The sequence below is a fragment of the Thalassophryne amazonica genome, unplaced genomic scaffold, assembly GCF_902500255.1.
Source record: "Thalassophryne amazonica unplaced genomic scaffold, fThaAma1.1, whole genome shotgun sequence".
Classification (NCBI taxonomy): Eukaryota; Metazoa; Chordata; class Actinopteri; order Batrachoidiformes; family Batrachoididae; genus Thalassophryne; species Thalassophryne amazonica.
In genome coordinates, this window is record NW_022986260.1 from 190,234 (window position 1) to 205,710 (window position 15,477).

General features: G+C 42.2%; 1 protein-coding gene across 1 annotated transcript in view; it reads right to left on the bottom strand.

The window, feature by feature from the left end:
- The window catches only part of trim37 (tripartite motif containing 37), a 405,219-nt gene that overhangs the window by 178,107 nt on the left and 211,635 nt on the right, over positions 1–15,477 (bottom strand). The window contains exons 14-17 of the mRNA XM_034165414.1: positions 4,761–4,940; positions 4,559–4,673; positions 1,463–1,654; positions 75–208 (exon numbers count right to left, since the gene is read on the bottom strand). Of these exons, the coding sequence (XP_034021305.1) occupies positions 75–208; positions 1,463–1,654; positions 4,559–4,673; positions 4,761–4,940 (621 nt within the window). The remainder of the gene's footprint in view (positions 1–74; positions 209–1,462; positions 1,655–4,558; positions 4,674–4,760; positions 4,941–15,477) is intronic.

The following is a 15,477-nucleotide window of genomic DNA, read 5'->3' on the forward strand; positions in this document are numbered from 1 at the left end:
CCTGAAGGGGTTTGGTCCCACTTCCTGTTCTCATTCATCAGGAGAAGTCATGTGTCAGGTTGTTTCAGACTCACATGGTCTCCTCGTCGATGTCGTTCTCCTCCGTGTTGCTGGTGGCTGTGGAGCTCCCTGAGGTACTGCTGCCATCCAGCGGGTTGACCTCCTCCTCCGTCAGACAGTCGACCTCCAAATCCCCATCAGACAGGTCCTGAAGAACACACCGTGTCGGTCACTGCCTCACATACACAGGCGCAGACGTCGACGGCTAACCAATGAAAAGTCGCTTCCACATGAGGGCACCGATCGCCTTCTGAGGTGAGAACACCGAGAAGGTCAGGCTGCCTCTGGACCGACCTGCTCAACAGCACCAGCATCCAAACACCAGATGAGGGAATATTCACTTTCTGAGCCTATAATGACCCTGGTGACCCCACTGACACGACAAGATCTTATTTTATGAGGTCAACCTGACCAATGCAGCAGTCACAGTTCAGAAAGCTACAAGGACCAGTAAACAAAACCAAACAGCTGATCTGAGCCAGAAATAATCAGACAGCTCACACGAGGCTCAGAACAGAAGCAAAACCAGGAACCAGGAACTGCTTCCGGTCCTTTGACAGGGCGGTTCACAGGCCTGAGTGAGGTCAGCTCCTGGAGGGGTGAGGAACTCTGCAAGAGGCTCCAAGCAGCAGGGACACAAAACTGAAGAGCCTGTTAACCGTGTTCACTGTGAACATCTGGAACTGACAATAAAACAACCTCATCTGGAACTACGGCTTTAAAGTGAGACATATGCATTTCCAGAGGTCAGAGGTCAGCAGGCCGAGGATGGAGTCTGGGTAGTCTGTGTTTTCTGCCCTGTAAACACACAGCAAGTCCAATCACAACACACAGTGCGTGACGTCACTCATACAGTGGGACAAACTACGAATGTCACGTGATGTACAATCTGCCAATCAAATGACAAGGATCTATTTTGTTCCGGATCTGCATGTAGGACCTTTGATTAGGAACAAGAGCAGTCTGAGATTTCTGACATCCACCAGGTGTTGACGAGGACTGAAAATAAAAGAGATGGGACTCACATTGTGACCCAGACTTCACCCGGATCCGGATTCCACAACACAGTGAGATAACTGCACATAGATCCAGAACGGTCCAACGGATCAAGATGTTACAATCTGATATTTATTTCACAAGCTGAAACAAAATAGTGTCTTCCTGATCTTGGTTTTACATCATGGTGTCGTATCTTTCTGCTGCAGAATCTGCATATTGATCCGGGCTGCCAACAAATCCCGAGCCAGAATCCGGATCCACATCCTGATCACCTCCAAAATTCAGTGGTGTCTTCCATGCCCTGATATCTATCTGTGGTGAAAATTTCTTCAAAACAAATAAATAAACACCAATGATTTTATTACGCACTCAGCGGACGTAACAACACAGACGCGATGCTCACGTTGGACTCGTCGTGCCGGGTGCAGTCTCCTTCCTCACTTTTCTTCATGCTGGTGGAGCTCGGCTGGGTGTCGTCATCACTCTTCACTGAGTGCAAGTCCCTCTCAGACGCTGTAGGGCCACTGACAAGTCTCAGGTCGGGGGGCGAAGAGCTGTGTGAAGTCTGCCGGCGAAACAGCTCAATGGCCAGCCTCTGAAACGCAAAGTCAGTTCAGACCGCTGACACTGAGGGAGACAAACATCACATTTCCTGTAAGCCAATGCAAACTTCCTTCAGACAACACACTTTTGTACTGCCCGACCGTCTCTGCCCCGGTGCGTGCCTCTGACTTTTGTTCTCTTCCCCAGAGCCTGCCTGTACTGCATACACACACTAGAGGTCGAGTGATTATCGGCATTTTTGTGGATATCAGTATCGGCCATTAATTCCAGCAGATTTTTGCAGCACTGCATGAAGTGGCTCACTGGTCTCCAAGTTACGCCTTCCCACCTACAATTTTTGAAAAGAGATTGCCAGTCAGTGACTTTAGTGTTCTGAGGCCACAGCGCTGTTTAAGAGGTTTGAGCAGAGCTGAAAGCAGTGTATCTCTCTGTCTGAGTGAAAGAAGAAAAACTCCATCATAACCCTTCAGTAAAGAATCCAGAGTTCTTCCTGTGTCTATCGCTGCTCCTACATTCAGAAATAAATGGTTTATTTTACAGGGTTTTTTTTTGGGGGGGGGGGGGGGGGGGGGCAAGAGAGAGGAGGAGGAGGGATTTCACTCATTTTAAGATGAAGACAAAAATAGGGATGTGCCAATCCAATCCACGTTATCGGAAATCAGGCCCGTTTCAGAGTTGATCGAAATCGGATGTTGCATCCAGATCAGGAATCCAGTATAGATTTTATCCTCATTATTTTGATCAGCGCTATTTCAAGCTCATTATTGCAGATTAATGGGCCTTTCACACGTCGGAAGCATCAGAGGCGTCAGGAATCGGTCAAAAAAGCATTATTTTCAATGAGATGCGTTGCTTTTTAGAGGCGTCAGAAGCGTCGCGTCAAAAGCTGAGCTAAAGCGACGCTTCTGACAGGAGCGCGCATTGCCGCTTGTTGGCAGGCTGACGCGGTCAAAGTTCAACCCAATCTTTTTTTTTTTAATTGAACAAAAGAAAAAACATAAGTTCAACCCAATCCAACTTTCGACGCTCTGAGCTGTGACGTAGCTTCGTGCTGCCTTATAGGAACGACGCATTGGGCCAAAACACGAAAGACTAGTGGCAGAAACCACTGATCTGTACAAAACAGAAACGTGTCACAGTTCAGTTCAACTGTTCATTTATAGAGCAGTTTTCTGAAGAAAAAAATCCTTGGAAATGTTTTTTTGTTGTTCTTGTTTGTTACCTCAAAATTTCTGATTACTGTTTTAAAAAGTTTAGAACACTTGTAATTAAAATAGCTAAATCAATAAATGGTTCTTTAGAAACCTTTCATCTGTAAATTAAAACCACCTGTTATTTCAGATTAGATAATTTCTTGTTTAACATAAGGAACCTCAGACATTTATTTTTAGACAAAATAACATGGAAATTTGCACATTTTTTTTAAGTCTGGTAGATTATTATTTGATTATTTAAGGACCTCAAGGAGGACTACCTCAAGGAGAAGTGCACTGTTTAAGTGATAAATAATAAAATAAGGTGATTAAAATGAAGATATTATATATTTAGCATTTGTTCATTCAATTTTTTTAAGTATTGGATCGAGACTCAGTATCAGCAGATACTCAAAATCAGATGACTTGGAATCAGATTGGGGCCAAAAAAAACCTGATTGGGACATCCCTAGACAAAAATAAATACTTTTCATTACAACTGTTTACACATTGTTTACACAAACAATCACATGATCAGTGAATTTAGCCCTAAACTTCCATTAAAGCAGCAATTTCACAATCAAAAACAATCATCGTCAGCGCACAGCCTCACTTAGTGAAACAGGAAAGTATGAAAAACTATGATTCAGGAAGATTTTCATCCAGGTTTTATCCTTTAAAATGAAATCAGTCCAGATTCAGTTCTTCTTCAATTAAAACAATTAATCAAGGGGTTATACAGTATTGTTTTTAAAAAAGCCATGCAATCCCACTCAAAATGTTGAAAAAGAAAACAAAAACTCTCAAGATGACAGAAAGCTACTATGGCATCATGTCCATCAAATGTTAATGTGTTTTTAACCTTTTGAACATTATTTATGACCTAGCGTAACATAAAATGACATAACAGAAATATGAAATGTGTCATATTTAAAATATATTGCCTCAAGTTGCATCTTTTACAGTAGATTACAAAATATTACAAATCTTGAATTACTTTAATTTATCCTGCCCACTGATGTGTGTGAAGGGTCCTTCATGTGGAGCAAATGGCCCCTGACTTCAGGCACTGATTGGCTGTTGGCTCATACCACTCTTAAAAATATGCTGCTTTCTGCTTTGTAACAAATGGTAAATGGGCTGCATTTACTGTATATAGTACTTTTCCATCTACATCAGAAGTTCAAAGGGCTTTACAATTATGCCTCACATTCACCCATTCACACAGACACACTGATGTCAGGGTGCTGCCATGCAAGGTGCTCACTGCACACCAGGAGCAACTTGGGGATCAATGACTTTTCTCAAGAACCCTTAACGATTTTCCGGTCTGGCTGAGACCGTTACCTCCCCCCAGAGTCCCGCCCACAGCACTACGATTTGTTGGAGAAGTTCAGCCTGTCAGTGCTGACGCCTGCCGTCCCACAGACTGACACAGAGGAGGGTAGAGGTGTGCAGACTGGAGCTGTGTCAGCTGGATTTATTTGTAGCTCCCTGCACTTTTGGTGTGAAGATCATGTTGAAAGCGTCTGTGAATTACACATGTGCTGCAAAACATTTTAAAGAAAGTTTTGTGTTAAAAGTGTGTTATACTAAATTTTGTCAGCTTTTTCACACTTTTTGCTGCAGGCAAATATCAGCCTCAAATATTGGTATCAGCCTCCAAACCTTGTCCACGCACGGTAACAGTATTGGTCCTTAAGAATCCATATTGTGCGACCCCTAGCACACACACAGTGTACCTCTTTCAGGTTGTTGATCTGCTGAATGTAGCCGTTCTGGGCCGACTCCAACTGGCTGATGTACCAGTACTGGTCTCTACACTTCTGGAAGAAAGTGGGTGAGCGAACCTGGTAACTGGAAGTCATCAAAACAAGATGGTCAGACTATGAGACTGGGTCTGAGTAACCAATTGTTAGACAATCCAGATGTGTGCAAGCTCACCGGAGAATCAGAGTGTCACTCTGCATGTTCAGGTAACCCTCACTGGCCAGAAGATCCAGTCTGAAAAAGCGGTTGTAGCCCCAGCATTCACCAACCTCAAAATCAGATGCAAACTCCCTAATGATATTCTTTGTGGGGTCATTGGAGGCCTGATGGACCATCTCCACACGGTACTCATACCTGTGCACCAGCAAAAGAACAGACAAGTCAATGGCAGCGGGACAACGGGTCCTGTCAGGGCTAGGACTATGCACTGCATGCTGTCTCATCCCAGACAGATTTGCAGTCCATCTTTCTCAGGAATGAACCAAGAACATTTATGTGAATATCAAAGATCAACAATCAAGAAGAAGAAAATATATATTCTTTGGCGTCAATACAAATTAGCAATAAAAGTTAAAATTTTAGCAAAAAAAAAAAAAGAATCTTTTACTTTTCACCTTTAAACACAAGTTTTATTAAACAATAAAAATCAGGACAGGCCAAGGGAAGCCCCCTGTGGGTGAAAAAATGCTGTTTCCCGTTGTCTGCAGGCACAGCATACGGGGCCAGGGTCATCCCTCACTGGCTTGTCTTTGTCGATACAACACATTGCATTTCTCCACGTTCACGACTAAACATCTGATCATGGCTCAGACGAGCCAAAGGCCATGTTTAGATCATGAACTGTGTTTACATTATGGGAGAGGTCCTTAACACGGCTCTCTGGAGGCTCAGGGGGGCACGCTGCATGCACTATGTGTTGGAGTCTCGTCCAGGTGACCCTGTTTTCTGCTTCAACTGTGATTAAATCTCTCTGCATCATATGATCTCAACCCTGGTGTCCCTTGCTTCACCCGTCTCATATTTACAGCTGACATCATGAGAAACATTCCACAACAGATTGGTGTCACGAAAAGGAGTTCAACATAACAACGCTGGTAAGTGTAAACTCTTTTATTCTGCCTCGCCATGACTTATGTGGGTCAATGTTAACATGGAATCACATCTTTATAATCACATCAGAGGTGGGGTGGCTGAAGGAGCAAGGAACAAATTTATTTTAACTACTAAAGTGAAGTACAAAAGTAAATCAAGCTGTTTATGGCTTGGTGAATTAAATTAAAAACCACTCCAGGAATCCAGATTGGAGGTTGGAGATGAGGCAGTCTGCTATGGCAGCCGGTAGATTCCTGAAGAGTGCTGGGGGGGGTATGTGTGGACAGGTCGCTCCACTCTAATCCTGGTCACCCAGGCGGTCTGTCTGCTGAGCTCATGTAGTGTGAAAGTCACCAATCCCAGATGAGTCTGTCAAACATCAGATGGTAACCAGTCAAAGTCTGGTGAGGGGAGCTATGCAGGCTAATAAATAAGAGGCAGCCACGTGAATACAAAAGTCAAAGTGAGAACAGTAAGAGGTGTCTTGCGTGAGATGAAAACATTATTATTTCTGTTAATCAAGATCTGCCTGACATGAGGTTACCACGAGGGGAACTTCTCGGGGTGAGATGAAAAACGCTTGCTTCTGTTCATTAAGACCTGCCCGGTGGGTACATGCTAGTGGAGAGAGTTGGTTTATGTCATGCTTCTGGCACAGAAACATTGATGCCTATTATGAGTAATAAGCTACAGATGTTTCACTCTCTCTCTCAAACTATGTGGTCACTGGTGAAAATTTAAGGGTAATAAAAGATTTCAGACAGAGCTGTGGGAACTATTGAAGCAGATTTTCTGTTGTTGTGTCTGACTGTTGTGTCTCTGAGTCTTGTTGTTGTGTCCCTGAGTCTTGTTGTTGTGTCTCTGAGTCTTGTTGTTGTGTCTATTGTTGTGGCTCCGAGTCTTGTTGTTGTGTCTGAGTCTTGTTGTTGTGCCTGACTGTTGTTATTGTATCTCTGAGTCTTGTTGTTGTGTCTCCGAGTCTTGTTGTTGTGTCTGAGTCTTGTTGTTGTGCCTGACTGTTGTTATTGTATCTCTGAGTCTTGTTCTTGTGTCTCTGAGTCTTGTTGTTGTGCCTGACTGTTGTTATTGTATCTCTGAGTCTTGTTGTTGTGTCTCTGAGTCTTGTTGTTGTGCCTGACTGTTGTTATTGTATCTCTGAGTCTTGTTGTTATGTCTCTGAGTCTTGTTGTTATGTCTCTGAGTCTTGTTGTTGTGCCTGACTGTTATTGTATCTCTGAGTCTTGTTGTTGTGTCTCTGAGTCTTGTTGTTGTGTCTGACTATTGTTGTGGCTCTGAGTCTTGTTGTTGTGTCTGACTGTTGTTGTTGTGTCTCCGAGTCTTGTTGTTGTGCCTGACTGTTGTTATTGTATCTCTGAGTCTTGTTGTTGTGTCTGACTATTGTGACTGACTGTTGTTGTTGTGTCTCAGAGTCTTGTTATTGTATCTGAGTCTTGTTGTTGTGTCTCTGAGTCTTGTTGTTGTGTCTGACTGTTGTGACTGACTGTTGTTGTTGTGTCTCCGAGTCTTGTTATTGTATCTCTGAGTCTTGTTGTTGTGTCTCTGAGTCTTGTTGTTGTGTCTGACTATTGTGACTGACTGTTGTTGTTGTGTCTCCGAGTCTTGTTATTGTATCTCTGAGTCTTGTTGTTGTGTCTCTGAGTCTTGTTGTTGTGTCTGACTATTGTGACTGACTGTTGTTGTTGTGTCTCCGAGTCTTGTTATTGTATCTCTGAGTCTTGTTGTTGTGTCTCTGAGTCTTGTTGTTGTGCCTGACTGTTGTTATTGTATCTCTGAGTCTTGTTGTTGTGTCTGACTGTTGTTATTGTATCTCTGAGTCTTGTTGTTGTGTCTCTGAGTCTTGTTGTTGTGCCTGACTGTTGTTATTGTATCTCTGAGTCTTGTTGTTGTGTCTCTGAGTCTTGTTGTTGTGCCTGACTGTTGTTATTGTATCTCTGAGTCTTGTTGTTGTGTCTCTGAGTCTTGTTGTTGTGCCTGACTGTTGTTATTGTATCTCTGAGTCTTGTTGTTGTGTCTCTGAGTCTTGTTGTTGTGTCTGACTATTGTTGTGTCTCTGAGTCTTGTTGTTGTGTCTGACTGTTGTTGTGACTGACTGTTGTTGTTGTGTCTCCGAGTCTTGTTGTTGTGCCTGACTGTTGTTATTCTATCTGAGTCTTGTTGTTATGTCTCTGAGTCTTGTTGTTGTGCCTGACTGTTGTTACTGTATCTCTGAGTCTTGTTGTTGTGTCTCTGAGTCTTGTTGTTGTGCCTGACTATTGTTGTGGCTCTGAGTCTTGTTGTTGTGTCTGACTGTTGTTGTGACTGACTGTTGTTGTTGTGTCTCCGAGTCTTGTTGTTGTGCCTGACTGTTGTTATTGTATCTCTGAGTCTTGTTGTTGTGTCTCTGAGTCTTGTTGTTGTGTCTGACTATTGTGACTGACTGTTGTTGTTGTGTCTCCGAGTCTTGTTATTGTATCTCTGAGTCTTGTTGTTGTGTCTCTGAGTCTTGTTGTTGTGCCTGACTGTTGTTATTGTATCTCTGAGTCTTGTTGTTGTGTCTGACTGTTGTTATTGTATCTCTGAGTCTTGTTGTTGTGTCTCTGAGTCTTGTTGTTGTGCCTGACTGTTGTTATTGTATCTCTGAGTCTTGTTGTTGTGTCTCTGAGTCTTGTTGTTGTGTCTCTGAGTCTTGTTGTTGTGCCTGACTGTTGTTGTTGTGTCTCTGAGTCTTGTTGTTGTTTCTGACTATTGTTGTGGCTCTGAGTCTTGTTGTTGTGTCTGACTGTTGTTGTGACTGACTGTTGTTGTTGTGTCTCCGAGTCTTGTTGTTGTGTCTGACTGTTGTTATTGTATCTCTGAGTCTTGTTGTTGTGTCTCTGAGTCTTGTTGTTGTGCCTGACTGTTGTTATTGTATCTCTGAGTCTTGTTGTTGTGTCTCTGAGTCTTGTTGTTGTGTCTCTGAGTCTTGTTGTTGTGCCTGACTGTTGTTGTTGTGTCTCTGAGTCTTGTTGTTGTTTCTGACTATTGTTGTGGCTCTGAGTCTTGTTGTTGTGTCTGACTGTTGTTGTGACTGACTGTTGTTGTTGTGTCTCCGAGTCTTGTTGTTGTGCCTGACTGTTGTTGTTGTGTCTCTGAGTCTTGTTGTTGTTTCTGACTATTGTTGTGGCTCTGAGTCTTGTTGTTGTGTCTGACTGTTGTTGTGACTGACTGTTGTTGTTGTGTCTCCGAGTCTTGTTGTTGTGCCTGACTGTTGTTATTGTATCTCTGAGTCTTGTTGTTGTGTCTCTGAGTCTTGTTGTTGTGTCTGACTATTGTGACTGACTGTTGTTGTTGTGTCTCAGAGTCTTGTTGTTGTGTCTGAGTCTTGTTGTTGTGCCTGACTGTTGTTATTGTATCTCTGAGTCTTGTTGTTGTGTCTGAGTCTTGTTGTTGTGTCTGAGTCTTGTTGTTGTGTCTGACTGTTGTGACTGACTGTTGTTGTTGTGTCTCCGAGTCTTGTTATTGTATCTCTGAGTCTTGTTGTTGTGTCTGAGTCTTGTTGTTGTGTCTGAGTCTTGTTGTTGTGTCTGACTGTTGTGACTGACTGTTGTTGTTGTGTCTCCGAGTCTTGTTATTGTATCTCTGAGTCTTGTTGTTGTGTCTCTGAGTCTTGTTGTTGTGCCTGACTGTTGTTATTGTATCTCTGAGTCTTGTTGTTGTGTCTCTGAGTCTTGTTGTTGTGTCTGAGTCTTGTTGTTGTGCCTGACTGTTGTTATTGTATCTCTGAGTCTTGTTGTTGTGCCTGACTGTTGTTATTGTATCTCTGAGTCTTGTTGTTGTGTCTCTGAGTCTTGTTATTGTATCTCTGAGTCTTGTTGTTGTGTCTGACTGTTGTTGTGTCTCTGAGTTGTGTTGGGGTTAGACTCATCAGACCACAGCACACTTTTGTTGTTGTGTCTGACTGTTGTGTCTCTGAGTCTTGTTGTTTTGTCTCTGAGTCTTGTTGTGTCTGACTGTTGTTGTGTCTCTGAGTCTTGTTGTTGTGCCTGACTGTTGTTATTGTATCTCTGAGTCTTGTTGTTGTGTCTCCGAGTCTTGTTGTTGTGTCTATTGTTGTGGCTCTGAGTCTTGTTGTTGTGACTGACTGTTGTTGTTGTGTCTCCGAGTCTTGTTGTTGTGCCTGACTGTTGTTATTGTATCTCTGAGTCTTGTTGTTGTGTCTCTGAGTCTTGTTGTTGTGCCTGACTGTTGTTATTGTATCTCTGAGTCTTGTTGTTGTGTCTGAGTCTTGTTGTTGTGCCTGACTGTTGTTATTGTATCTCTGAGTCTTGTTGTTGTGTCTCTGAGTCTTGTTGTTGTGTCTGACTATTGTTGTGGCTCTGAGTCTTGTTGTTGTGTCTGACTATTGTTGTGGCTCTGAGTCTTGTTGTTGTGTCTGACTGTTGTTGTGACTGACTGTTGTTGTTGTGTCTCCGAGTCTTGTTGTTGTGCCTGACTGTTGTTATTGTATCTCTGAGTCTTGTTGTTGTGTCTCTGAGTCTTGTTGTTGTGTCTGACTGTTGTTGTTGTGTCTCAGAGTCTTGTTATTGTATCTCTGAGTCTTGTTGTTGTGTCTCTGAGTCTTGTTGTTGTGCCTGACTGTTGTTATTGTATCTCTGAGTCTTGTTGTTGTGTCTGAGTCTTGTTGTTGTGCCTGACTGCTGTTATTGTATCTCTGAGTCTTGTTGTTGTGCCTGACTGTTGTTATTGTATCTCTGAGTCTTGTTGTTGTGTCTCTGAGTCTTGTTGTTGTGTCTGACTGTTGTGACTGACTGTTGTTGTTGTGTCTCCGAGTCTTGTTATTGTATCTCTGAGTCTTGTTGTTGTGTCTGACTGTTGTTGTGTCTCTGAGTTGTGTTGGGGTTAGACTCATCAGACCACAGCACACTTTTCCACTTTGTGTCTGTCCATTTCAAATGAGCTCGGGCCCAGAGAAGGTGGCAGTGTTTCTGGATGTTGTTGATGTTTGGCTTTCACTTTGCATGGTAGAGTTTTAACTTACACTTGTAGATGTAGCGACGAACTGTGTTAACTGACAATGGTTGTCTGAAGTGTTCCTGAGCCCACGCGGTAAGATCCTTTACACAATGATGTCGGTCTTTAATGCAGTGCCACCTGAGGGATCGAAGGTCACAGGCATTCAGTGTTGGTTTTCGGCCTTGACGCTTAAGTGTAGAAAGTTCTCCAGATTCTCTGAATCTTCTGATTATATTATGGACTGTAGATGATGGAATCCCTAAATTCCTTGCAATTGAACATTAAGAAACATTGTTCTTAAACTGTTGGACTATTTTTTCATGCAGTTGTTCACAAAGTGGTGATCCTCACCCCATCTTTGTTTCTGAACAGCTGAGCCTTTTGGGGATGCTCCTTTTATACCCAATCATGACACTCACCTGTTTCCAATTAACCTGTTCACCTGTGGAATGTTCCAAACAGGTGTTCTTTGAACAAGATCAAGATCAAGATTAGTTTATTGCCATTTGTAGTTTAAAAAAACCCCACATAGGAAATAGTTGTGCAAAAAGCTCAGTGCATCCCACACAAGAAAAACGACATTAGACAGACATGAAACAAATTATCACATAGACACGTTAACATAACACTAACACTGTGAAATACAAGATACAGAGATCATGTTAAAAAAGTTAAAAAGTTAAGATCAAATAAATAAAATAAGGTGCTGTAGACTTAAGGTGCACTATTCAGGCTAATCACAGCTTATGGGAAAAAGCTCCTTGCATACCGAGACGTCTTACACCTAATGGTGCGGTACCTTCTTCCAGAGGGAAGAAGCTCAAACATGACTCTTCCAGGATGGCCAGAAGGATCATTTATGATCTGAGAAGCTCGGTTTGAGAGCCTGCTTTTGTACAGAGCCTCCAGCACCGGCAGGTCACAGTTCACAATTTTTTTGGCTGAGCAGACCACCTTATATAACGCTCTCGTCTTTGGCAGTAATGTTTCCAAACCAGACTGTGACAGAGCTAACAAGAAGACTTTCAATCGTGCACCGATAAAAATTCACAAGGATTTTAGAGTTGATGGTGAATTCTCTAAGTTTCCTCAGGAAGAAGAGACGCTGACGAGCCTTTTTAACAATATTTGTGGTGTTTTTGTTCCAACTGAGATCATTGGACAATGTCAGCCCCAGAAATTTACATTCTTCCACAATTTCGACTTTTGAGTCCTCAATTTGAGTCCTGAACATTCATCATTTTCTCAGTCTTTTGTTGCACCTGTCTCAGCTTTTTCTGAAACGTGTTGCAGGCATCCATTTCAAAATCAGCAAATATTTGCACAAAAACAAGTTTATCAGTTTGAACATTAAATATCTTGTCTTTGTGGTGTATTCAATTGAATATAGGTTGAAGAGGATTTGCAAATCATTGTATTCTGTTTTTAATTCCCAACTTAACTCCCAACCAACGTCCCAACTTCATAGGAATTGGGGTTGTATTATTGAAGGCCTCTGATTTAGCCAAATTGATCTTATAACCAGAAAAATGACTAAATCTGTCAATCACATCAATAAGACCTGGTGTGGATATTTCAGGGTTGGTCAGGAGCATCAGAAAGTCATCTGCATATAATGTTATTTTACTAGTCTCAAAACTAAATATTGTGGATGTCGCCCTTATGGCCTCAGCAAGTGACACACAAGTAAGGAAGCACCTTGAGGCAACTTTGTTATGATCTGGCGCTATATAAATGAAAATAAATTGAAACTGAATTGAAACTGAAAGTGACTCTATGGCCAAAGCAAATAGGATTACAGCGTAACTATGTTTGTTTGTCTGTTTGTGGCCCTGTGACAGACTGGTGTCCTGTCCTGGGTGTACCCCGCCTCGCGCTCTATGACTGCTGGGAAAGGCTCCAGCCCCCTGCAACCCTTAACTGGATTAAGCAGTTGAAGATGTGTGTGTGTGTGTGTGTGTGTGTGTGTGTGTCTCTACCATGCCCTCTGTTGGTGAATGCCGTGGATGGCAGCCCCTTGGGACAAATTGATCACCAGACTCGACCAGTTCTGTCAACTGTAGCTGATAATCATACTGAATGAACTGAACATACATAACATACCAACAACAATAAAAAATACAAATGTAAAAATCAATCCCAACCCCTCCCCGAGGCTTAGTGCAGAAAAAAAAAAGGAAAAAGGAGGCCACAAAACTGGGTAGTCTTTTTACAATCGGTCGTTTTTTTGTTTGTTTGTTTTGTTTGTTTGTTTTTTTTTTTTTTAACTACAACAGTATTAGTTCACATAAATTCTTAGAAATATAGCAACTGCCTCTAATTGAGCCGAGTACTTATTGTAAGGAGAAAAGTTCAATGTAGTCCATAAAAGAAATCAGGTCACAGAAAAGTTCTTGCTTCTTTTGCTCGTCTTGTATCTGAGCTTTTCCAGAGGCAGAAAGCAAAACACCTCCTTCAACCACTGTAGAGATGATGGGGGTTTCTTTGCCTTCCAGTTACAAAGAAAGTAATGAAGTACTGCAGCAAATGTCAAAGCATTCGCCTGTAAGTTTGTGACCTTACAATTCGGGGAGCTATGCTGAAAATGGCTGTGTGGAAATCAGGAGCTCTGGTCTTTTTACTCATAAGAGAGAATACCTCAAAAATGTTTCCCCAGTAACTGATTAGGGAGGGTCAGGCCCAAAACATGTGCCCTACTGAAGCTGGGCTGTTACCCCATCTCAGACAGGCAGAGTTTGTAGTGAGAAAAATTCTGCCAAGTTTGTCCTTTGAGTCGTGGAGACGATGGAGCACCTTAAAATGAATTAATCCGTGGCATACACATAATGAAGAGGTGTGTCCTCGAGAAAGGACGTCCCTCCATGCCCCCTCTGAGAGCACCGCCCCCAAATCACTGTCCCATGCAGTTTTAGTTTTTTCCCAGGATATCCGATTTAAACCCCTTGTCAAAGTGTATATCGCCGAAACCCGTTTCTTCTCAAAGGGCTCGAGCTCCAAGATGCTGTCCAATTGGCTTTTAGGTGGCAGGTAAGGAAACGAGAACACTTTCTTAGTGAAACTGCGTACTTGGAGATATCTAAAGAAATGAGTGTTGCATAAATTGTGGTCTTTCCTGAGTGTCTCAAATGAGGAGAATGTGTCATTTGTAAACAAGTCACTGAAAAATTTCCCTGCCAATGTTGAAAAGTATTATCCAACACAGACGGGGACGGGGAAGAAGGGATTTGTAAAAAACCAACTGGCCTGTTTTTAAACCAAAATGGCTTCTGAACTGGAGCCAAATTTTTAGTGACTCTTTAACCACTGGATTTATTTCTATCGTATAACTATATGGCAGTGGGGAGGTGAGTATAGGCAGTGGGTTACTCAGTAATTGCATTTCTGCCCATTCTATGTCCTGTTTATTTTTATATGTAAATACCCAATGTAGAAATTTTACAATGTTTGCAGACTAGTAATAGAAAATAATGCTTGGCAGTCCAAGACCCCTGACTCTTTAGGCTCTAAATATATTTTCTTCATTCTGGGGTTCGAATTATTCCAAATAAATAACGCAATTAACCTATCTTGCTGTTGAAATGTTATCTTTGGTATAAATACTGGAATCATCTGAAAGAGATAGAGAAATCTGGGTAGCACTGTCATCTTCACAATGCTGATTCAGCCCACGAAAGAAATTGGCAGTGCTGACCACTTCTTAAGATCTTGAGTCCTCCTGTCTAGTAATGTCTTAAAATTATTATTGTACAGACCCCCTATCTAGTGAGTAATTTTAATCTCTAAACACATAAACTCATTTTTTTTCTAGTTTGAATGGGAAAATAGAATGGTTGTTATCTATATCATTAACTGGGAAAAGCAAGCTCTTTGAATAATTTAATTTATAGCCAGACAGACAACCAAATTCATCTGCTGGGATATATATATATATATATATATATATATATATATATATATATATATATATATATATATATATATATATACTCAACAAAAATATAAACGCAACACTTTTGGTTTTGCTCCCATTTTGTATGAGATTAACTCAAAGTTCTAAAACTTTTTCCACATACACAATATACCCATTTCCCTCAAATATTGTTCACAAACCAGTCTAAATCTGTGATAGTGAGCACTTCTCCTTTGCTGAGATAATCCATCCCACCTCACAGGTGTGCCATATCAAGATGCTGATTAGACACCATGATTAGTGCACAGGTGTGCCTTAGACTGTCCACAATAAAAGGCCACTCTGAAAGGTGCAGTTTTGTTTTATTGGGGGGATATTGGCAGGAACTGGTACACACTGTCGTATACGCCGGTCCAGAGCATCCCAAACATGCTCAATGGGTGACATGTCCGGTGAGTATGCCGGCCATGCAAGAACTGGGACATTTTCAGCTTACAAGAATTGTGTACAGATCCTTGCAACATGGGGCCGTGCATTATCCTGCTGCAACATGAGGTGATGTTCTTGGATGTATGGCACAACAATGGGCCTCAGGATCTCGTCACGGTATCTCTGTGCATTCAAAATGTCATCAAAATGCACCTGTGTTCTTCGTCCATAACAGACGCCTGCCCATACCATAACCCCACCGCCACCATGGGCCACTCGATCCACAACACTGACATCAGAAAACCGCTCACCCACACGACGCCACACACACTGTCTGCCATCTGCCCTGAACAGTGTGAACCGGGATTCATCCGTGAAGAGAACACCTCTCCAACGTACCAAACTCCAGCGAATGTGAGCATTTGCCCACTCAAGTCGGTTACGACGACGAACTGGAGTCAGGTCGAG